The sequence below is a fragment of the Vipera berus genome (genome assembly GCF_964194415.1).
Source record: "Vipera berus genome assembly, chromosome: 1".
In the NCBI taxonomy this organism is placed as follows: Eukaryota; Metazoa; Chordata; class Lepidosauria; order Squamata; family Viperidae; genus Vipera; species Vipera berus.
This window is the reverse complement of record NC_138202.1, coordinates 23,180,385-23,205,221: the sequence shown is the minus strand read 5'-3', so window position 1 is coordinate 23,205,221 and position 24,837 is coordinate 23,180,385. Positions and strand designations below refer to the sequence as shown.

The 24,837-nt window shown below is 42.2% G+C and overlaps 1 protein-coding gene across 1 annotated transcript; it reads left to right on the top strand.

The window, feature by feature from the left end:
- The first annotated feature begins 1,521 nt into the window (after positions 1 to 1,521).
- On the top strand, positions 1,522 to 24,654 carry CDKL1 (cyclin dependent kinase like 1). The gene is made up of 10 exons (XM_081332223.1): positions 1,522 to 1,699; positions 5,921 to 6,207; positions 12,675 to 12,796; positions 16,104 to 16,176; positions 17,401 to 17,491; positions 18,227 to 18,427; positions 19,011 to 19,093; positions 19,722 to 19,778; positions 23,113 to 23,268; positions 23,600 to 24,654. Exons 2-10 carry the CDS (start codon positions 6,040 to 6,042, stop codon positions 23,699 to 23,701), a joined length of 1,053 nt encoding a protein of 350 aa, XP_081188349.1. The 5' UTR covers positions 1,522 to 1,699; positions 5,921 to 6,039; the 3' UTR covers positions 23,702 to 24,654.
- The last annotated feature ends 183 nt before the right edge of the window (positions 24,655 to 24,837 follow it).

Genomic DNA, 24,837 nt, shown 5'->3' with positions numbered 1-24,837 from the left:
TCAGATTTCACTTATGAAATTTGCTGGAAGTTCCAGACTTGTTAGCAAGGATTCAGACATTCACGTATGCCATTAACACAATGCAAGCAAGATAGCAGTTTCATGGTTTACTCAGCCTAATTATTTGGGTTCATATGGCATTGGCTGATAAACTAGATGGGCTGGATTCACACTGGAGGCTATGTTAAGCCATGATTGGCTTGTTTCTTGATAAGTGTGTTGTAAAAGCCAATTTACTACTGTCTCATGTCTTCCATAGCAAAGCTCTTTATTAATAGGTTTGAAGTTATCATTCTGAAATCCTCACTACGCTTTTTACTAGGTTTGCACAACCCTTGAAACCATAGACTACATGACCCTGGTTTAGTTAACTATGTTGTGTGATTTCATCCCTGTGGTTAGTTGATGGATGAGTACAGAAAGTGGACACAGAAAATACATTAACCACGGGAGGCTTGTGAACGCAGGCTTCTCCAGTTGCTTTCGGATTTGGTCAGTGGAGTGTCCTTTAAGTTTGAGACAAAGGAGTTTGCAATGGAAGGAACGCAAAGAAATGCATTTTTTTTGGCACACAGTATTTTGGCCTTCTTGGATAACAAAAAGTTCAGCACCTTTTAGTAGAAAAATGCGTCACCACGCATCAAAATGTGTCGGGCGATACAGGCTTCAAAACGGAGCAAATCTATTTTAGTGTTTCTGAGCTCTCCTGTTCCTGCGTGAACCGCTAAGCGCCTCCACGAAGCAATGCCTCCCTCCTGTTGCAGAATTAAGAGACTCAGACCTCGGAATCAAAAGAAGTTTGTTTTATTTTGCGCGCAAAAGGTTCAGATTAGAGAGCAAAGGCAATGTCTGAACCCCTTTCCAGGAAACAAGCAGATACATTTATAGTCTTCAAAAGTCACAGAACACGAAAATGTAAATCATTAATTCTGATTGGTTACATGGATTCTAAGCCCCCTTCTAGCTCATCCCTAGCCCCCCTTTTGCAGTGCGAAATTCTAGCTAAATATCGTGCAACCTTGTTTCTAACAATGGTCACAGGCCCCTTGCTAGCATCTAAGTTTCCTGTGCTATGTCTGTGGTTGGGTATAAGCGAGACATATGTGGTTAGCTGTAACTGAACTCTGTGACAGCTATCTCAAAGGTGCCCCAGGGGTGAATGTGTGGTCTGACATTTTCCATTTCCTGGTTCTTCTTCTAACTAATACACGCATTACTCTCTATGCCTTACTTTTGTGTCCCACCTCACATTTATGACATACAGCATCCATAGGTATTATCTATATTTTCCTTTATGGCCTGCCTCCCTCCTGCTCCGTGGAACACCTGCGTTATCCTCCCTCCTGACAGACAGAGCCACGACAAAGCGTCCAGCTTGCTGTTCAGGTGGCTGGACCGTCACCTTCGGTCGCGGAAAACGACGGCCTTCGGCCTCTTCCTACCCACGGTCCACCTCCAGGAGGCGGGCAGCGGCGAGAGCCGTCGCCTCCCCGCGCCGCCTTCTCCCCCCACCCCTCTCGCCCGGGGGCCGCCCTGACTGGCAGGCAGTTCGGCGTCTGCGGCTGACGGCCCGGAGTGGCGCGCGAAGGAGTCGGGTCTGCGGCCCCATTTGCACGCCCGCGCGGGAGGCGAGAAGCGGGGCGGCAGCTGCCCAGGAGCCGCCGCCGAGCGGAATGAAAAGCGAAGCCTCGCACCGAGGGTGAGAACCGCTGGTTGGGAGTCCTATCGCTCTCGGCGCCGGGCAAGGGTCTCTGAAACACGGGCCAAGTGCGCGTCGGTCGAGCAGGGCTGCGCGGCTGAGCAGTTCCTTCTCGGCTGGGAGTTGAGAAGAACGCGCGCTTTCCTGTGGAGAATTCGAGAAGTCCCTATACTAGGCTTGCGGGGCTAATGGAAGGGACAAGTACTTCTGAGGATGTGCAGAGGGCACCTTAGGGGTTAGCCCATTGCAAGAGGGAGAGAGGACATATTTAGTCCCTCGAGTGGGCTTCTTCCTGCTGTGAAAAGGAAAAAAAGGTTTGAATTGCCTCTGAGACAGTAACATTCGCCTCTTCCCCTGCCCCCCTCCCTCCCCCATGCCTGTCAGTGCTTCCTGGGTGTGCTGGAGCTCACATCTCTCCTTATCCCAAACGGGCTGCTTGCAAGCCTGAGGGAAACACTACCAGGGGCTGTTGGATTGGTGAGGGTAGAGGGTGCATCCACAAGTGCTCTTTAGGACCCTCTCTGGGACCATCCCCACTGTGCCCTTCTCACACACTCTCTGGCACCATTATTCTCAGGGAGTTTCTTTTGCAGACAGGAGAGACAAGGAAGGGGGAAGCCAAAGCTGGGCCTTGTCCCTTTCCTTTCCTTTCCTTTCCTTTCCTTTCCTTTCCTTTCCTTTCCTTTCCTTTCCTTTCCTTTCCTCCTTTCCTTTCCTTTCCTTTCCTTTCCTTTCCTTTCCTTTCCTTTCCTCCTTTCCTTTCCTTTCCTTTCCTTTCCTTTCCTTTCCTTTCCTTTCCTTTCCTTTCCTTTCCTTTCCTTTCCCTTCCTTCCTTCCTTCCTTCCTTCCTTCCTTCCTTCCTTCCTTCCTTCCTTCCTTCCTTCCTTCCTTCCTTCCTTCCCTCCTTCCTTCCACAGAAAGGCAGGTATGTATTTTGCTATTGATGGGCTTGCCTAGCTGGCTGCAGCTCCCTGGCAACTTGCCTAAAGGTACTGAATTAAAATTTAATTTACAGATGGGCCTTTTTGCATGGGGAAAGTGGTCTGAAGACGCAGAGGCCACTGGAGCCTTCCAGCCATCGGTTTCAGATTGCACTAGAGGCGCTAGTATCCATCACTTTGGTGCCTTACAATCCTCGCCCTCTTTTTTCCCCTCAAGTGTTTCTAATTCACAGGATAATGTTATCACTGCAGATTTTACAGCAAAAGTCCTCTCCTTTTTTTTTTTTAGACAAGGGGCCTTTCAGAATAGGGCATTCATACAACTTGTTGTTAGGAGAGTTGCATGCTTACAATGCTGTAGTAGTGTCACCATGATCACAAAACGTCAATTTGCCTCTGAGGAAGCTGATCCTATCACCCCTTCCTATCCTTCAGAGTGATCCCACTTCAGTATATCTTTGTCCTGGGATTGCGGGGTGGGGGAAAATAGGCGTGCCTTACTCAAAATACTAGCCTGCAGCTCCTAACCATTTTCATTTTCTAAGAATGCCTATGTGAGACCCAGAAATGTATTGGTAAAGGAAGATAACTCTAGACTTGTGCTTTGCCTTGCAGCATGCTCACATCTCTGCTTGAGTTAAAAGACATTATAATAAAAATTGTTTGGTAGGGCAGGGAGCCTGGCAGGCGTCCAGGGGCACCTGAGAGCCCTCAGGCATCACGTTGGAGACCCAGAAGCATTATAGAATAACATAACTTGAAAAGAACTTTAAGGTTCTTTTAGCTTAAAGTCTAATTTCAACTAAATGTAGAGATGATCAGATTTCAAAAGAGGAATGGAGGTAAAGAGAACGTGGGGAAGGAGAAAGAAGGATGGGGAGAGTATGCATAAATAATGTCAGATAGCCTTATGTAGTTGTTCTGACAAGAATCCGAAAGGTTAAGCAGTAGATTAGAACAAAACTCTGTAAAATGCTGGCTTCTCAGATGAAATGTGATGAAGGGAAAAGAAAGTGGCTGAGCAGAAGTTGGAGTTCCAGAACTTGAGCACAGTGTGAAAGAACAAATAGAGCCAAGCGTTGAAGGAATTACAAACAGAAATAAATATATGGTGTTAAGCAGTGCTTTTTTTGTAAAAGAAAAAGGTGCTGGAACTCACACATGTCATACAACCCGCCTTGCCTACCCTACAAGGTTCCATCCAAAAAAAGGTGCCGGAACTCCGTTCTGAGCGTTCTATGAGGAAAAAAAGCCCTGGTGTTAAGAAAGATAGTCATGACTTTCCCAAGTCCTTGACTTATGACCATAACTGAAATTTCTGTGGCTAAGCAAGGCAGCTGCTAAGGGCGTCAGGCTCAATTTTATAACCTTGTTGCTGTGGTCATTAAGAGAATCACCACAGTTGTTCAGAGAATACACGGTTGTTAAGTGAATCTGGCTTCCCTGTTGATTTTGCTTGTTGGAAGCCAACTAGGAAAGTCACAAATAGTGAACATGTGACCCCAGGACCCTGCAACCAACATAAATACATGCTAGCTGTCAAGCACCCAGATTTTGAACACTAACCATGGGGATGCTGTACCAGTTGTAAATGCAAGGACTGGTTGAAAACCACTTTTTTCAGCACCATTGTAACTTCAAACAGTCACTGAATGTAAAGTAGTACCAAGTTTAGGACTATTTGATATGTTTTGTGGTGGAGCTAGGAAGCTTTATCCTGACATTTATCCTTATATTTCTATTCCATCATTTTCATTATTAAAAAAAATCTCGAAATGGGTTATAAGTCATTGCAAACAAGTTTAAAGTCATCATCATCCTCTTAAAAATAATTGTAAATAACTTTTAATCACTGTTAAATATGGAACAAAAAGTACTCGGGTTCCAATTTAACTGAAAGTCTGAAAATGTGCATCTTTTAAAAAAAAGTTCAGTTTCAATTGTTAACTAAATAGGAACAGATTCTGCAATGGAGGTTTTTGTACTGGAAATGCCTTAGTTCAGGTCATTTTATTATGAATTGAGCAACTTCAAGAAGACATCTTTTGTAGATCTTTTGTAGCTGATGGGCACCTACATATGGAAAAAGGTATCCCGGTCCCAAATTTATGACATGCTGTGTGAGACTGCAACCACTGTAGAGATAAATCTAATTAACAGAAAAGTAAAGGCTGCTTCTCAAGGGATGCGGTGGCTCAGTGGGTTAGGACACTGAGCTTGTCGATCAGAAGGTCGGCAGTTTGGCGGGTCAAATCCTGAGTGCCGCGTAACAAAGTGAGCACCTGTTACTCGTCCCAGCTTCTGCCAACCTAGCAGTTCGAAAGCATGTAAAAATGCAAGTAGAAAAATAGGGACCACTATGGTGGGAAGGTAACAGCGTTCCATGTGCCTTTGGCATCTAGTCATGCCGGCCACATGACCACGGAGATGTCCTCAGACAAGTGCTGGCTCTTCGGCTTTGAAACGGAGATGAGCACCGGCCCCTAGAGTCGGAAATGACTAGCACGCATGTGCGGGGGAACCTTTACCTTTTAAAGGCTTCTTCAAAGCATGCTTGACTCATGGGGGGGTCTACATTAATATGTCCATTTACAGAAATAGTTTGGCACTGACTCCTCCTGGGTGGTTTCTTAGAGTTTCCCAGTACAGCTTCCTTTGTTAGGCTTTTCTGCAGGCCTCCTATCGAGACCTGACTCTGCTTCATTTTTTCAAGGTCATCCAAGATTGAACAGGGCCTATCAAGGTAATGACTAATTAGCCGAGAGAGAAAAATAAAGGTGAAGGGTTAGTTTATACATCACATTAATTCATAATATGTTTGCTGGTTTTAGAAGTCCAATGAAATGTGGGCACTGCTATGTTAAATAGAAACTTTTCCACAACAAACCACACTGTAATTTCAATCATTCCAGTTCATTTCAGTGGAACTGGTGGAGAAAAACTTCCTCCTTCATTAAATTCCATTTAACTTTTTCTAGCAAGAGGATTTGGGAGCTTGCCCAGTGCTGTAGGGTAAATAGTAATGTATTTCAAGCAACAATGATGAAGCCACTTAAAAAGAGGTCTTTTTAAAAAAACAAAACTCCAATCTCTCCTCACCACCTGCTGGATTATCAGGAGTGAGGGATACTAGAGACATTCTTTTAAACATTCTTTTAAACATAGTAAATATAGGCTTGGATTGCTGGTCCATTAAAAAATCAGTATGATGTGGTTATGTCTCATGGATTCTATAGATGCTAAGTGTGGCTGCAACCATATTTTTACATTTGTCTTACAGGTTTAAGATGATTGTGGTCTTTTGCAACTTTTGAATCATTCAGATCCTCAAGAGACCATCTTACTCACCAAGTCTTGCTGACAGTGGATAACATCTTCAGAGATTCTTTTCTGTTAGCAATGGAGAAATATGAAAAAATCAGTAAGATTGGGGAAGGCTCCTATGGGGTTGTTTTCAAATGCCGGAATAAAGACACGGGGCAAATTGTTGCTATCAAAAAGTTCCTGGAATCTGAGGACGATCCTGTTATTAAAAAAATTGCACTTCGAGAGATTCGGATGTTAAAGGTAATGAATTGGAATCTGCTTATCAGAAACTTTATTCGATTAAACTGTCTATGTATATTCTTTTCTATACGTTTACAGTATTGTTTTTCCCCCTTGTAACTAATCCAATGGCCCATTTTATCCGAATATCACCATGCCTTTTATATCACAAATATATTGTTGGATATCTGCCTACGAGTCATCCAGCTTTTGGAAACTTATCTTTAAAATATATTTCATGGATCATTAACTACAGATAAAGTGCATGCACCATGCAATTGATGATAAATAGCCCAGATAAAAAGCTAAGAGAAGCAGTGGAAAGAGTGGATATGAATAAGATTATTTATTTCCTCAATTTAAATATCAAACGTGGATTATAGATTTAGAATGAACATATTTTAAGAATAGCGATTTTCATTGTTTTGTTCTGTACTGTTTTGAGGACTTTTAATCCTATAAGAAGATTAATAAATCTCTAATGTAAACATTAATTGTGATTAGGATAGTGGAAAACTGTTTTACTCCTTTCTTTTAAGCTTCTTGTGGTATTTAAGATTGGGGCCTTCTAAAAAATCAATTCATATAAATTCTTTACCTCATATATTCTCCCATAGGCTCAGTTCAGTTTACAATAATTTTTTATCGTATCTGTCTCTTGAGAGGTTCACAGCCTAAGAGTTATCTTAGGAAGAGAGTTTTTGGCTTTAGATATGTTTGTTAAACACTTGTCCACTTGTGTCTCTTGAAAGATTTTCTGATGTTATGAGAGCCAGAGAATTTTTTAGAAAAGCTTCTTACATAATGTCCTCCTGATACTGGGCCTATATATATTCCACTCCAAGTGAAGCAAAATAGCATATCAAGATAACCCCAATTCTGTAAGAGGAAAAAATACTTCATTTTGTAATTGATGTAAATAATTGTGGACAATTGATTGAGATCTTACTTTTATTGGATTTATTCTGCTGGTTATATGTTATATTATTATTATTATTAATTTAATTTGTATACCGCCCTTCTCCCGAAGGACTCGGGGCGGTGAACAGGGCAATACATAATAAAAAACAAGATACAAAAATTAAAAAGTAATTAAACAGCAATGCCCGTAAATAAATTAGTACACATTAAAAAGTTAAAACCGATTTATAAAACCCAACCCCATCCCATCAGGCCAGGCCAGCTTGTTCAAAAAGGTAGGTTTTGAGATCGCGCCGGAAGGAGCGGAGATCAGGCGCCATCCAGAGCTCGACCGGAAGATGGTTCCATAAATCCGGCGCGCCCACAGAGAACGCCCTCCCCCTGGGGGCCACCAGTCGGCATTCTTTGACCGGTGGCACCCTGAGGAGACCCTCTCTGTGGGAGCGTACTGCGCGGAGGGAAGTTGACGCCGGCCGCAGGTGCTCCCCAAGGTATTCCGGACCCATGCCATGTAGGGCTTTGTAGGTCATTACTAACACCTTGAATCTCACCCGGAAGACAACTGGAAGCCAATGCAGCTCGCGGAGCAGAGGTGTAACATGGGAGTGTCGGGAAACTCCCAACACAACTCTCGCGGCTGCATTCTGTACCAGTTGGAGCCTCCGAGTGGTCTTAAAGGGTAGCCCCATGTAGAGACCGTTGCAGTAGTCCAGACAAGAGGTCACGAGCGCGTGAGTGACCGTACGTAAGGCATCCCGGTCTAGATAGGGCCGCAACTGGCGCACCAGGCGGACCTGGGCGAAGGCCCCCCTCTCTTCTGTTCTCCACAAATGTATCTCTGACTTTTGGTGGGGCAGTTCAGGAGTGCAAAAAAGGGCTTGGAAGACAGATATAGCTTATAGATTGCTTGTTGTTATCTTTGCTTGTTACCTCTGGCTTCTCTGCATTGTGCTATCTCACCAGCCATTTTCCTGGTTATTTAAACTCTTGTTTCTGGAACAAGAAAGGGGAAGAACATTTTAAATGAAAACTGATATTCTTATAGGAACTTATGAAGCATCTTTTTTCTAGTTAGCATTTGCACAAAATAAGTTAGAGTTTCTAGGAATTAATGGGTATGAATCATCCTTCCTACCTGAAAAGAATTATCCATACATTACTTTACACAATGTAAATTATTTTACATCAGCTTTGCCAGTCACTTGAGTCATTTGATATATGTATATTATATTAGAATATAATTATTACATTGCTTGAGGATGGTGGGAGTTGTAGTCTGCCACAACTACAGGGCTCTGGCTTGAGAAAGGTTGCTCTAGAACTAATCACTCAATCTTTCAGGCATATATTTAGAATTTTGAGAATGAATTTCAGTCTTTGTTGTTATAAGAAAGACCAACCACAAAATACTGATTTAGGAGAAAGTAACTGTAATATTGCACTACCATCACCTTTGACCTTTCAGGATTATTGAATAATTGGATTGGAAGGGAACATGGAGGTCCTCTCGTTCAACTCCATACCCAAAGCAAAAATCTTCAGACCATCCCAGACAAATAGCTGGTTGAACATTGCTTGAAACCTCAAGTGTTGGAGCACCTACAAGTTCAGGAGGCTGGTTCTTCGACTGCTTCGTAACTCTCGTAGTCAGGAAATTCCTCTTAATTTTGAGTTTGGATAATAAGCTTCTCTTCCATAGTCCTTGTCTACCCACAGGCACTATAGAGAGTAAATGCATACCCTCTTCCCCTGCAATATATTACTATGCCCATCCCCCACCCAGCCTTCTCTTCCTTAGGCTAAACATTCCCAGTTCTACTAACCATGCATAATTTTGTACACCTCAATGGCTTCCCCTCATTTGCCTCTTTTTCTAGATTAAAGCACCCCAAATGTTGCAATCTTTCCTTGTAGAAAAGCTGCTCCAGCCCTTTGATTATCTTGGTTGTCCTCTTCTAGATCCACTATATCCCTTTCAAGTGCAGTGATCAAAACGGAATACAGTATTCCAGGTTCTATATCCCACTTATGGAACAATGAGTGCAATAATTACTTCCCTAGATCTCAGCCTTATGTATCTGTGTTGATGCAGCCCAAGATTGCATTGGCTCTTTTAACAGCTGCAGTACACAGCTGACTCATGCTTAATCTGTGGTCTATCAGGACACCCAGATCCTTTTCACAAGTACAGCCACTGAGCCAGATAGCGTCTGATTACCAAGTCCGTCTCAATGTATTTTTGCCTTTCTTTTCTTGATAGATATATAGTACTTCCCAAAACAGCACTTGGTGGTAGTCTGCTATTATTTTCATTTATATATGGCTATATGTGGTGCATGGAAGCCTTCCTGAAAATAAAGGGCAGTATCTTCTATTTTTTTTTCTTAAAAGCCAAAGTAATCTTTAAAAATAGTTGAATAAATTCAGATGAGACATGGTTCAGTAATTTTGCAGTCAATATTAAACTGGTTTAATAAAGCACAGTTCATAAACCACATTAAATTGTTTACAAGTTTAAAGTTGGAGTGGAAAACTAGCTGTTTTCCAAGATAAGTCCTTTAAAAGAACCATGATGTCCTCCTGGCTTTTGTTCCACATCTGGCAATTTGTCTTACGGGTGGAACAAAAGCAATAGAAAACAGTGTATATCAGTCAAAAGGTTATCCCCTGCATAATGCACCCAGCAATATGGAAAAATAACAGGAGGTAACAGCTGGGTGTTAGGTCAGTTGGAGAAAGTACTGTTGGATTAACATTGAGGAGATTCAAATAGACTTGACCTTATCAGCATTTCATTAAGTGCTGAAAACATGGCTGCAACCCTGGATTTTAGGCCAGGATGTAGAATGAGTTCATTCTGGTGTTCTGTTAATATATGTGTTGAATTCAGGGGTATTGGGGTATTTCAATTCCTTTCATTTTTAAAAATTATTATTATTGGTTATTCTACTGTTTATTAGCCATCCAGTATTGTGTGTTGAGTTGGCAGCCATATATATTTAAATAAAAAATAAATTTGGAAACCCAGTTTATCCACCCTAAGCCAGGAAAGTGCACTGAATGATTTTGCATAAGGACATAGTTGCTGTGAAGATAAAATTGTAGGAAGATGTATTATATACTCAGTGATATTGAACAGGAAAGGCAAAATGTAAATTTAATAAATACATAAGTAAATAATGGTAATCTGTTTTGAGATGAGCAGAAAGTCAGATGTTTGGAAGCCTGCTTTAAACAGGTAGTTTAGAAATGCCTTGAAGCTTGCCCCCAAATGTCCTTTACTGGCACTTTTCCTCTTGGTTTTCCTTAGTTTTCCTCTTTCCTGACTCACTTCTTGTTTTTCATACTGGGAAAAGCGAGGGACAAACTCATCCTGCTCACTGTATGTGAAGGAACTTTGTCTGCTCATGTAAAAATGGGGTTGGGTGGTCTGAATGTCAATACTTGACCTGTTGATTGTCTCCTCCCACCCCCCCCAATAGGTATATTTCATCTTTTTAAAAATATCAATCCATCCATTTTATTAGTAATGCAGAGTTGAAATAAAATGAGCCTTGTGTGAAGAAAATGTCTTCTGGTCAATTCTGAGGGAGAACAACCAGTTCTAACTCTCCAATCAGATCATATTGCCTTAAGCCTTTAGGCCCAGGGAAGATAACCAAACGTCCTGTAGACATTTTACCTTACAATTCCTCAATTCCTAAACTTTGAGTATGTTGTTGGCACAAGTGGATATTGTAATTCAAAGCCAATGAGGATATCAAGTTGCTTACTTCTCCGTGTGTGTGTGTGTGTGTGTGTGTTTTAACTCCATAGTAGTATTCAAATCTACCCTAGCTATCTGAAGAGATCCAGAAGTCTGATAAACTATTGTGGAAAGATTAATAGGGATTTCTAAAGCCCAGGAAGAAATTCAATAGTGGGGGCAGCAGTTTATGTCAGGAAAACAGGTGATAAATAGCTCTTGAAGGAACCAAGAAAGAGACGGGGAAGCAGAGTATCTCAGCAATTTGCACCATTCTTTGCCAATAGATCTGTGTGCTGAATTGTGTTGATTGAACAAGTGCAGGCCTGCTCTGCCGCCAGTTCTGAAAAACACTTTCTCAGTCAATAGTAACAGATTGTTTGTTTGCTAATTGGAGAATAGTGTGGGTTGAGATCTAATCCAGCGGGTGTGGGGAGACAGGATTCTTAATCCATCATTTTTCTGTGTTGTGTAAACACAGAAAGAACAAAGGCTTCAACAACACATTAGTCATTCAGATCATTCAGATTTAAGAGATTAAATGAGAGTGCCATTTACCTTGTCTGCCTTTAGGGTGCAAGTGTTGGGTTTGAAATATGTGAATATAAGGTTATCGATGGAAAAAAGGCTGCTGATGATTATATATCAACTTTGGCATCAGAGGCAGGATGCATCTGGATCTTAGTTGCTGGGAGACCTGTCCTGCTTGTGAGTTTCCTTCCGTGGGAAACATGGTGCTGCCTGTATAGGCCTTTCATCCAATCCAGAACAACTTTTTATAAACTCTTATGAACACTGAGACCAGGAGACCCCCATGGTGATATCTTGATATTTTAAAAATCTGAAACCACTATTTGTTACTGTTTTGCTGTGTTGTTGTTAAATCACTCTGTGTTGAGTTAGTACGACCACTGAAGCAAATGTGGGCAGCCCATAACCACATACTGCATCCATCAAACATATTTGCCAAATCTCTAAAGCTTCACAACTTCATAATGTGGTTGTTGTTGTTAGTTGCGAAGTTGTGTCCGACCCATTGCAACCCTATGGACAAAAGCAACTGAAAATAATCATAACCAGCAAAAAGAATGATAAATGTCTAAGAAGAGAAGAACAGGACATTTGTAGACCTCAACCTTGATCCCAAAGGATCCCACCATGTTCCCTAATCCAGGGTTTGGGGAAGAGCCAGTTCCTTCAAGATTCACTTAAAAACAAGACATGAGTAGGGGCTATCTTAGCTCTTCCAGGCTCAAACAAAGACAACATAGGGATTCATTTTAGCATTCAGATTATATTGCATGTAAGCATCCAATCAAAATTTAGGATTATATTTATGATCATCAGTTTTTATGATACTTTAAGAGGAAGGTTCATGCTTTGTGAAGTTTAGGGACGATGGAAAGGGAGAATGAGAATAATATGGGAGAGACAAAAGGCAAGAAAATTGCAGTTTAATATTAATGGCAATTATTTTATTATTGTTCTGATTGAAAAGCAGAACCAAATGGTTATGCTAAAAGGTTATGGGAAGAGATTAGTCTTAAACAAATAAATAAATAAAATTAAGGACAATGTTTAACTGAAGAGAACATAAGGTTGTTGTTTTTTTTTGAGATACTTTGAGGCACGGTGAGCCATAAGGCAAAGAGCCATCTGGAAGCTGAAATAGAAACATGAAATTCTGAGCAATGACTCTTGACCTTTTTGCTTAATAGGGTGACTATGTTTTAGAATTAGACCATGTTTTAGAATGCTGATACAACAGTTTTATTTTTGTCAGCTGAACCTGCTTCACAAATGTTATGTGATGCTTTTTTAGCAACTGAAGCATCCCAATTTGGTCAATCTTCTGGAGGTCTTCCGGAGGAAACGAAAGCTTCACTTGGTCTTTGAATATTGTGACCATACGGTCCTTCATGAGCTTGACAAGAATCCACGTGGGTAAGTTGGCAACTCATGAAATTCATAGAAAGAGAGCAGTTATAATGTCCACACCTTCTGCAGACTTTTCTTTCTAGATGTAACAGATCTGCAACCATCAATCTTGAAGGGGGGAAAAAGGCCTCTGTGTGGTTGTCATGGATTAAGGCATGCTTGTAAAAGAATGGTTTGAGAGCTTGCTGTGGGCTCTTGCAAAGGAGATAATGTGGCTGAGATGGGAGCATGTATTCTAGAGAAAGGAAATAACTCTTCTTTAGATCTTTAAATTGATAATTGCTGAAAAGATTTCTTCTGCCTCAAAGGCTATTGCAAATCATGCAATTTTTGAGAAAGCCAACCCTTGACCATTTATTTTAAAAGCCTGATTTTTGATATTTGTTTTAAACCTAGCACAATAGACACAGATACTAAAGTGTTGGTTTAAATGTATGATCAGACATTGGAAAGATTGTCAATTTTCCTACCGTGGAAATTGATTGATTTGGAAAATGTTGCTGGCAGCTTTCTGCCTTTGTAACAGCTCTTAAAGAGGCTGCTCAGTTCTTTTCAAGAATCATAAAAGGGACAGCATTAGGGCACTTCTACATGAGTCTCTGTGCCAGTTTGAAAGCAGCTCGAGATCAATTAGAATAGAATAGAATAATAACTTTATTGTCATGTTGAATGTATACTAATCGGCATACATTAAAATGAGATTTCATTGCATTCAGCTCTCAGAGGGTCACCACCTCCAATATACACTACATAAATATGACAAAAATGAATAAATAAACTTGATATTATCAACTATGTTGGAAAGCTGCTTTACTATATTTCTGGCTCTGTCGCAGTGGCTTTGAAATGGCAACAAAGATATTAATTTGATTTAGAAGGCCACCGTATTACAAAATTACTTTGGTTAGTTTACATAATTAGAAGAGAAAAACATTTTAAAAAGTGAGATTAAAAAACATCTTCAGATAAAAATCACTTGGAACCTAAAATACTGCATAAAACCTGCCAGGACTCACAAACAGCCTAACTCCAAGCCTGAGAGAAAAGCTGGATTGTAAAAAATTGCAGATCCCTTGCAAAGTGGAGCCATGTGACTCTCTGGTTGGCTGTTGTTCCTAAGAGCTTCCAGGATGCCACTAAATGGCACTGTTTAATGGTGGGGACCCAGAGCACCCTCACTTTGCCCAATTGTACTGATTGGGTGAAAACCATGGAAGACAGATAACCAGGACTATACCTTGAAGGATTTTACAACTGACAAGTGTGGACCCAGAAGCCAACTGGCAGCCAGTAAACTTACAAAGCAGTAATGACCCATGGGTGTATTGAGGTGTACCCATAACTGCCCTTGCTGCTTCTTTGGGACCAACTGTACCTTCCAGATGGCCTTCAAGGGCAGCCCATTGCAATTGTCCAGTCATGAGATGACTAGGACGTGAGTGACCATCTGAAAGGTCTCCTGTTTCAGGAATGGGCACAATGGGTTCACAACCTGTGCAAAGGCCCTCCTAGCCACAGCTGCCACCTGATTTTCAAGCAATGGTTGTGAACCAGTGAGAAGCCTTAAGCTGTGCACTGGTCTCAAATGGGGAAGTGCCACCGCATCCAAAGCAAAATGTGAAAAATTCTGAGATCCAGAGGCTCATAACAGCTATAGCTACTCAATTTGAGCATAGCCTCCGGGCACAACTAGGCTTTTTGTTACAATGCATTAGATCTGTGCATTAGCTCTTGTAGATAGTCAGTTTCTTAAATACCAATCAATAACTGTTTAGTTTTAATTTTACTTCATGCTAGAATGGCACGCGGTGGCTCAATAGGGACGCGGTGGCTCAGTGGGTTAGGACGCTGAGCTTGTTGATCGGAAGGTCGGCAGTTTGGCGGGTCGAATCCCGAGTGCCGCGTAGCAGAGTGAGCGCCTGTTACTCGTCCCAGCTTCTGCCCACCTAGCAGTTCGAAAGCATGTAAAAATGCAAGTAGAAAAATAGGGACCACTACGGTGGGAAGGTAACAGCGTTCCGTGCGCCTTTGGCGTCTAGTCATGCCGGCCACATGACCACGGAGATGTCCTCGGACAAGCGCTGGCTCTTCGGCTATGAAACGGAGATGAGCACCGGCCCCTAGAGTCGGAAACGACTAGCACACATGTGCGGGGGAACCTTTACCTTTACCTTTTAGAATGGCATATTAATGCTGTTCTTTTAGATAATTGTGAGCGTCCCAGAGTCATTTGCAGAGATGGGCAGCTATAAAAATCAATCACACAAACGTTTACCATTTGCTGCAGATCTATAAGATTCTTGTAGAGTCTATACTAGAATAGAAAGGGCAATCAAACAATTAGAGGATTAGGGCGATTCCTCTCTCGAGGAAAGCCTATACAGTATTTGGAGTGCTTGGCTCAGAAAGTAGGTAAGACAACATAACAAAAGTATAAATCAGGCATGACATAGGAAATGGGAACTTAATTTTTTTCCTGCTTTGATAGTAAGGACTAAAGGTCAACCATTAATTCTAAATGGTTAAGGCTCCAGACTAGAAGTAGGAGACTCTGAGTTCCAGTCTCACCTCAGCCATGAAAGCCAACAGGGTGACCTTGGGCCAATCACTGCCTCTCAACCCAACTCACCTCACAGGGTTGTTTTGTGGGGAAAATAGGAGGAGGAAAGTGTGTTGAATATATTTGCCTCCTTGAAGGCAGGATATAAATAAATAGATAATAAATATAAATGCAGGGAGAGTCAGAATATTAAAAAGGAAGTACTTTACGGTATATAACGGTATGGTTTTAAAATTGATTGCATACAAAAATTTCATGTAATTGATAGTTATGGTTTTGAAAAGACACTGAGCAAATGCATAGAGGAATAAGCTACATGTTACTTTTGGAATGAAAGGTAGTATATTTGAAATACCTAAAATGTTACGTCTGGTCCATGCCTTTGAGCATTGGGATATATTTGCTGAATCATTTTCATCTAGCCCTGAATCTTATTTTCTTGTATATAAATATTTTACTGGTTTATGAATTTTAGTGTAAAATATTTGTGAAATATTTTTAAATACTTAAAGGAGAATAAAAGTATTTAAGTAGCTGCATCTGGGAATTTTTTTCCTTCATTTCTTATTTGCACTCCAGCTTGCTTCCTGCTTGTTCTTATTTTAATCCATAAATCTATTTTAAAAACCCACACTGAATATTCTAAATAGTTTTCCCCCGATTTATATGTTATGTGTATGTGGGAATCATCTAGGAAAGATATTGAATTCTATACACCCTATTTTTGCTGCTTTTCCATTTCTTTCCGTCCAGGGTCCCAGAACATCTTGTGAAAAGCATAACTTGGCAAACTCTCCAAGCAGTGAATTTTTGTCACAAACACAATGTAAGTCATCCCATTCCCACATTGCACTCACTGTACCAGTGTTTTTGCAGAGCTGCAGACTTTGAGCTTACCAAATTGAAGAAGTATTTGTATTTCCACATTGCATGTTGTATTTCCATGTACCTCCACGTTGAAGAAAAAGGTCTAAATCTTCACCTCTTAATGTATAATTGCTATAATTATCTCAAGAGTGGATCAGCTAGATATAAAACTGTTTACCACATTTAAATCATTTTTAGAGAAATGTTTTCATTGGGGATGGCTGATTTGTCTCCATTTTTGACATTTTACTAAAAATGTCCTGCTTCCATGGTAAATTTCTCATCACTTAATAGAGAGGTCGGCAACTTTTTCAGGTTGGTAATTTTTTAAAAAATTATTTTAATGCAAAAGATTTTAAGATTTGGTGAGTCCAAGCATTTTGGTTATTTTTAATTTTTGAACAGGTGGGGAAGTAATAACTAGCATGTTGCTGCCTCTTACCCTAGAAAAATCTTCCACAAGTTGATAACTTTAATAGGGATTGTTCTTCCAGATTGTTCTGTCAGGAAATTTCTCCTTAGTTTTAGGTTGCTTCTCTTCTTGATTAGTTTCCATCCATTGCTTCTTGTCCTGCTTTCAGGTGCTTTGGAGAATAGCTTGACTCCTTCTTCTCTGTGGCAACCCCTGAGATACTGGAACACTGCTAACATGTCACCCCTAGTCCTTCTCTTCATTAAATCTAGACATACCCATTTCCAGCAACCGTTCCTTATGTTTTAGACTCCAGTCCCCTGATCATCTTTGTTGCTCTTCTCTGTACTCTTTCTAGAGCAGGCATGTCAAACTGCCAGCCCATGGGCTGGACGCATCATGCTGAAACTGCGCCCACCCCATTGCCAGCAATGGGGGAAAAGTCGCAATATGTTGCACATCGTCGCGAGTTTGACATGCCTGTTCTAGAGTCTCAACATCTTTTTTACATTGTGGTGACTAAAACTGGAGCAGTATTCCAGTGCGACTAGGATATATTTCTTATATGTCTTGTATTTTCTCCACAAATGAAACAGGGTTGCTGTTGTTTATCTCTTAGCAATCATACTTCATAAAAAAGTGAGAAGGCCATATTGTCTCAAGTGTTAGATCTCAAGACTAGACTGCCAGGTATCTGTGCCTGAGATTAATAAAATGATGCATTGTGTTTTCTCCTTCAGTTTGTCAATATGTCTCTCTTTCTATGTCTAGTGCATACACAGAGATGTAAAACCGGAGAACATTCTCATAACGAAGCATTTTGTCATTAAGCTCTGTGATTTTGGATTTGCTCGCATCTTAAGTAAGTTTATTATATGAAATTCAGTCCTTTTTCACTAGGGCAGAAGGCAGAGATCCTGCAACAAATACATGAATGTATGATTTTTTTCCCCCTGTTTGATCCTTTTACTAATATTTTTCTTAATGGATGAAAGGATGAAAACAGCAAAATTGCTTTTTAAATTTTGTTAAGCAGTTAATTAATTGAAAGTAATTACCTTTGTATTTATCCTTTATCCTACTTTGATACTCATTTTAGAAAGAGTAAAAATGTAAGAGGACTGGAAACATGACTTAATGAAATCTATAGAAACACCAGAACATACAGATATACAAAATCAAATGCAGCTTTGATCTCTATGTTAGAGACAGTACAGATGTTTGTTCCTAGTTCTACAGAAGTCACTTACATAAATTATATTTTTGCAGCTAAGTGCATGTTTTTTGGAAGTACACGAACCACAAAGCAATCCAACTGAATCATAACAATATTCATTGAAAGACAAAATAAGATGATCAAAACAAGAGGTGTTACTTTTACTTTTTCTAAAAATGAATGCCAAAGTTTGTAAACAAGAGCAGGTTTGCTTCTTTTAGAGCAACGGAGAATGAACCTTACCATATATTGTTTGTAATTCATTTATTATTTATAAATATCCTTTTATTTCCTTTACCCTTGAAAGGAAGATCGAGAGAGTGTTTTTAGCCCACTAATTGGTGCTTCTGTTTCTGCAATCCTTTCCTCAACTCCTTTTAGCTGGGCCCTGTGACTACTATACAGATTATGTGGCTACCAGGTGGTATCGTTCTCCTGAGCTCCTTGTAGGTGATACTCAATATGGCCCTCCTGTGGATGTCTGGGCTATAGGCTGTGTCTTTGCTGAACTGCTTTCTGGCATCCCTCTCTGGCCTGGAAAGTCTGATGTGGATCAACTTTACTTAATCAGGAGAACATTAGGTAAGTGAAGGTTACTGAGAAACAGAGATACTTCTAAGTTGGCTATTGTTTCTTCCCTCCTCCTCACTCCCCCCCCACCTCTCGGGTGTCCATGTGAAGTTTGACTGTCTCCTGTGTAAACACCCTGGAGGAACATGACGTGTTGCATTGAGTCATGGGACTATTTTAATTGAAGTCAGTTTTTGTATATGTTCATCAACTTTCTTCAGCATGGTACTTGGGAGAGGGGGAAGAGAGACTATTGAAGGCATCCTTATTGCCGCCACCCCCAGTCAAGGGTTGTTTACATTTAAATAATCTTTACCAACCTGAGGCCTTTAAAGGAAAGAAAAGCAAAGCCAAAATCCAGCCCATTTTAAAGTGAAAGAGGCAGAGGGAGGGGGGGAATCAGCAAAATTGAAGAAAAGACTTTTTTTTGCCAGTCCTATAGACGAGTGTTTGGCTGGTTACCTAGGCACCCATGTTTCTGAGTCAAGCCATTCTTCTCTCCCGTCTTCTGCTCCTGTTGCAAACCCCACACAGGATGAGGCCTTGGTGATGCAAATGTTTTAAACTGACCGCACTGTTTGATTCTTGTTCAAAGGTGATCTCATTCCCAGGCATCAGCAAGTCTTCAGCACAAACCAGTTCTTCAGTGGGGTGAGGATACCCGATCCAGAAAGCATGGTGAGAGTTGCCCTCCTCAGTGGTCTTACACAAGCATAGCACCGTATCACCACTGGAGCAGACTTATTAGGGTGGCAAAAATGTGGATGACCAACAGATGCCAGCAGAGAGAGAAAAAAGCTGTAGCTGGCAGCCCAGACACAATAGCCTGAGAAAACTGAGCTAGCTTGCAAGCGTTTTCTCCTCTTTTCAGTGCAAGAAGCAGTGTTTTTGAAGGACCAGAAAATATTGCTTTTACAGATTAGCTATTTAGGGGCTCAGGACATTGCTTGGTTACCAATTGTTGCCTAAAAAGAATGGTTCTCTCTTGGATTGACTCTAGAGAGGCATGTAACTAGTTGCAGTCTGGAGATCAACACCCAAATTGGTTTCTAGGAGAGGGGAAGGATTGCAATTGGAAACAGAAAGGAAAGCTGCAGACTGCAGGACTTAGGATAAAAAGCTGTAAAGCAGAAGAGCCAATTTATCTCTTTAATTCTCTCATCTGTCCTGGGAACATTCTCTTAAAAGAAAAGTGCATTTTTGTTTTGTTTTTCTTTGTTGTTATAGGAATACAGTGGGGTGGGGGGGGATCCTCAATGACTGTGAAGAAGATTCTGCTAATATTTATTTTTCCTTTTTTAACCAGGAGCCTCTAGAAATGAAATTCCCCACTATTTCTTATGCTGCTCTGGCATTTATGAAGGTGAGGAAAATATCTTGATCTTCGTAGTCATTTATTGGAGCTCATAAATACAGTACCATCTCGTATGAGTGACCTTCAGATTTAATGCAATTATTCCTTACATAGCAATCTTCAAACTTACTGCAAATTATCCCCCAAAATTCTTGTTAGATGGTTAATAAGGAAGATAGTGGGGGGTGGAAACTGCAAGGATCAAAAGCAAGGTTTCAAACGGAATATTTAGATGTGATGCACTTTTTGTCTCAGCAAAACACGAAACATAGCGTGACGACAAACTTGTTGAAATGCAACTCATTCTTGTTTGTGCTGAATGGGGTTTTGGCAGTTGTACTTCAGCAACAAGTACAATTAGACATGGGGAAGCAAGACAAATCTAACCAAGCACACATTTCTGAAGCACCTAGAAAAAAGCTGGATAGGTTGGCTGATGGTAGGAGCAAGACGCAAAGAAATGAGTCTCTTCCATTTTCAAGCTTAATGTGTGACTTTGAGAATGGAAATCTTATATTGCCCTGAAAATATATATTTTTCCTAACATGGGTGAAAATGTGAAAATAATATTTGTTGGAATGTGTTCCTCTTTGGAAATAAATAACTTGCTTGTTATTTATTGATAGCATTCTTTGTAACATGGGTTCTGTTGATGCTTGTGCCTGAAATGTAATCGTTTTACTCTCTGCAAAGAGAAATGCACTTCGTTTTCCTGAATGCTCTTTTGAATCCATAATTACCGTATATACTTGAGTATAAGCCGAATTTTTCAGCCCACTTTTTGGGCTGAAAAATCCACTTCGGCTTATACTCCAGTGAACAAAAAAAAAGAACTTACCGAGGACTTGCGCGCGGCCGAGCTACTTTGCCTGACGCTGCTGGGGTCGCGTCTCGGCCGGGGCCTTGCAGGATCCGGCCCGGGCGCCTCTGCTTGCCCTCAGCAGCACCTGGCCCGGAATCACATGCGAAACAAGCCCGGCAGAGGAGCCGGAGCGGCGAGCAGAGGCGCCTGGCCCAGATCCTGCAAGGCCCGGCCGAGACGCGCCCCCAGCAGCGGAGCTGCTCCGGCTCCTCTGCCGGGCTTGTTTTGCATGTGAGCTACTTTGCCTGACGCTGCTGGGGTCGCGTCTCGGCCGGGGCCTTGCAGGATCCGGCCCGGGCGCCTCTGCTCGCCCTCAGCAGCACCTGGCCCGGAATCACATGCGAAACAAGCCCGGCAGAGGAGCCGGAGCGGGGAGCAAAGACGCCCGCCCGGATCCTGCAAGGCCCCGGCCGAGACGCGCCCCCAGCAATGGAGCCGCTCCGGCTCCTCTGCCGGGCTTGTTTTGCATGTGAGCTACTTTGCCTGACGCTGAGAAGACCCGCTTGGGCACTCGGGTTGGTGTCAGTCTCCGCAGGCCCTTCTCATTTCCAGGAACGTCAAGCGCGCTTGGCTCCCCACCCCCACGGCAGGGCAGGGCAGGGCAGGGCAGGGCAGGGCAGGGCAGGGCAGAGACTTGCTCGCCCTTCTGACGGCCCTGAAGAGAAACGAAGGGCTTGCAAACTCCCCGCGAGAAGCTGGGCGAAGTGCGCGGCTGGGCGAGTGTGTGCCTGCGCGCGTATTTACGAAAGAAACGCTCCAAGAGTTCTTCTTTCTCCGCCCCCTTGGGGGAAACTCTAGCTCGGGCTCGCTCGCGCGCAATTCTCTCTCTCTCTCTCTCTCCGCCGTGGCGATGGTGGGGTGCCAAGGTAACCTGAGAACGCGGCAGGGAAGAGCCATATTTAACTACCCTGTTCCCTGCTTTCCGTGTGGCAGACCCGTATGTGCCAGCTCTCGGGTCTCTGGGGACTGGCAGCTGATTAGGCTGGGCCTCCGGCCGTCCGCAGCTGAGGCGGCGGTGGCGGCGGCGGAATCTGATGCCGAGGCAGCGGGAAAGAGTTTCTCAAAAGCCCCGAGGGCTCCCGAGGAAGGCATTGGGGAGGAGGAGCTTTGCACCTTGGAGACACGATGGAGCCGCTGTGACGGTTACTCCAGAGAGAGTTGCACGAAGCCAAGGTGTCTCTCTTCCTCCTCCTCACCGTTTCCTTTGCTTTTCTTCGTGCTTTTTATTCCTCTGCGGAACTCTGCTGCTGGATTTTTCAGCGACTGCTGTAGCCGCACTTCTCTTCTCGGCTCCGAAAATAGGAATTTCTACTGACCTCTCGTCTAGACTACTGTAATGCTCTCTACATGGGGCTGCCCTTGAGGTCCACCCGGAGACTCCAGCTGGTGCAGAATGCAGCCGCGCGAGTTGTCTTGGGAGTTTCCCGATACTCCCATGTTACACCTCTGCTCCGCGAGCTGCATTGGCTACCGGTTGCTCTCCGGGTGAGGTTCAAGGTGTTAGTTATGACGTACAAAGCCGTTCATGGCATGGGTCCGGATTACCTACGGCAACACCTGCGACCGGCGTCAACGTCCCTCCGTCCAGTGCGCTCCCACAGAGAGGGCCTCCTCAGGGTGCCGCCGATCAAAGAATGCCGATTGGCGACCCCCAGGGGGAGAGCGTTCTCTGTGGGCGCGCCAGACCTTTGGAACAGCTTACCGGTTGAGCTCCGGACGGCCCCCGACCTTCGCTCCTTCCGGCGCGATCTTAAAACATTTTTTTTCGAACAAGCTGGCCTGGTCTGACGGGGTGGGGTTGGGTTTTTTAAAATTAGTTTTTAACTTAATATGTATTGATTTTATGGGCATGATGTTTAATTGGTTTTTAATGGTTTTTTTAATTTTTGTATCTGATTTTTATTGTGTATTGCCCTGTTCACCGCCCTGAGTCCTTCGGGAGAAGGGCGGTATAGAAATCAAATTATTATATTAAATTAAATTAAATTACTCTCTTCTTGGTCACTTTGCTGGGATAAAATGCCATTTCTGGCTCTGGGTGTGTAAATTGAGAGGCAATCTGGATATAAATTCTAACTAGCACCCGAAGTTGAAGTCATTAGAGATGCGTCAGGCAAAGTAGCTCACATGCAAAACAAGCCCGGCAGAGGAGCCGGAGCGGCTCCATTGCTGGGGGCGCATCTCGGCCGGGGCCTTGCAGGATCCGGGCGGGCGTCTTTGCTCGCCGCTCCGGCTCCTCTGCCAGGCTTGTTTCGCGTGCGAGGTACTTTGCCGGCCGCTGCTGAGGGAAGATCTCTGGAGAGGAGCATAAGGTGAGCTGCTGCATTTCCCAGCCTCGGCTTATACTCGAGTCAATAACTTTTTCCATTTTGGGGGGGTAAAATTAGGGGTCTCGGCTTATATTCGAGTCGGCTTATACTCAAGTATATACGGTACATGTTAGTCAGTATGCATTTCGGTCTCCTGCTTGTATTGTCTCAGGGTTGTCTCCATATGGATCCCACTGAAAGGCTGACCTGTGAACAGCTCCTTCAGCATCCTTATTTTGATAGCATTCGGGAGGCAGAACTTGGGAGGGAACGAGAAAGATCCATTACACGGAAACCAAACCGGCCTCCTCGAAGGCACATGCCTGGGGTAAGACACACTAGGGAATGCAAACTACAGGAAGTGAGACCCCTCCCCCCTTGTTTGTGACTGTTACCTCACCTGTTCTATTTATTCCAATGTTTAAGACAATTTACCATTAAAAAAAATTAAAAACCAAAATGAAAATCTGTGTTTAGAATAATTAGCATGGGTAAAAACTTTCAGAAGCCATCTGCTTTTACCATTTTCCTATATACTAGAGGAGTAGGGAGGATTCTACTGTTGAACTTTTCTGAGAAACGTGCATTGAAATAGGCTAAAATGATGGGCATACGCATGTCCTCCCAATTATAATTTATACTTTATCTTTCACCTACAGTATCTGCCCCAATTAACCAGCAGCAACATTTTACCTGCTTTGGATAACAAGAAGTACTACTGTGGAACAAGAAAACTCAACTACCGTTTCCCAAACATCTAAAAAAAAAAGGGGGGGGGAAAGCAAATGTCACAGCTAGTCCTTTCTGTGTCTTCTTGTGTTCCTAACCATGAAAGAAACTCGGAAGACAATCACAGTATCTACACTTGCAGAAGCTAAAGCAAACCTCAACGTTCTGGTTGAAAAGTGACAAACCTTGGAAAGGAAATATCTACTGAACGCGTGAGTGCGTGCACGCGCGCCCACACAAAACGTGTCAACAAAAGGTTGAAAATAATTTATCAAAGTTCAGTAGGAAAATGCCCTTTGGGCTTCTTGTAAAAATTGTATCTCTAATTATCAAGCCTTTGTAATTTATACTTTGTGAGGCAAGAATTCTTGCCTCTGCTGCAGCGGGAATTGGTGGAGGGGACCCATACACGCCAAATATATTTCATTCACAAAATCCCCTTGTGTCAAAGCAAGAAAGAACCCTTGGCCTTATACTAGATATGTAGCTAGTTTCCTTGGCAGGCTGAACCTGCAGGTTCTTTCTGCAAGGAGAGGGAGGGGTGGCTTTGGAGGTTACAGACGGGAACCAGAAATGTCTGGGTTCTAACTTTTTTCTTTTTTCGCTGTTTTCGCAACAAAATGAATAAAATGTAAACAAGCTCTTTAATTAAACATTTTGTTTCTTTAAATTTTAGTCAATATTATTTTTACTAGAAAAGCTAGAGATAAAATAAAATTATAATATGTATTTTTCTTCACAGGACTCATTTAATATATTAAATATGCTCTCCAACATATTTTAAAGGCCACTTTCTATCAAAACAAGAATCAGAGAAATGATGTGGCCTCTGATGTTGAGCATCAGAAATCTCAGTATCATTAGTTATGCTGTATTTCTTATTGTGGGTTAGCATCCTCAAATTCCCACATTATTTATAATAGGAAAGGAATGTTCCTCCAAAAGCTGATTCACAACACTTTTAATTATGACTGTAGGGGCCAGCAATCTCTATTATTTACCCCATAGTGTCAACTTTTCCCATGAAAACATAAAAGACCCTTAAGGACAGAGACTTATTTCTCATCTTTTCCATACATTCTGGGATTCTGTATAGTATTGGAGCTTAAGGACCAGGCTATGTGCCTTGCATGCTTCTGTCTGTAGCATTCTTCTCTTAATTAGCCAA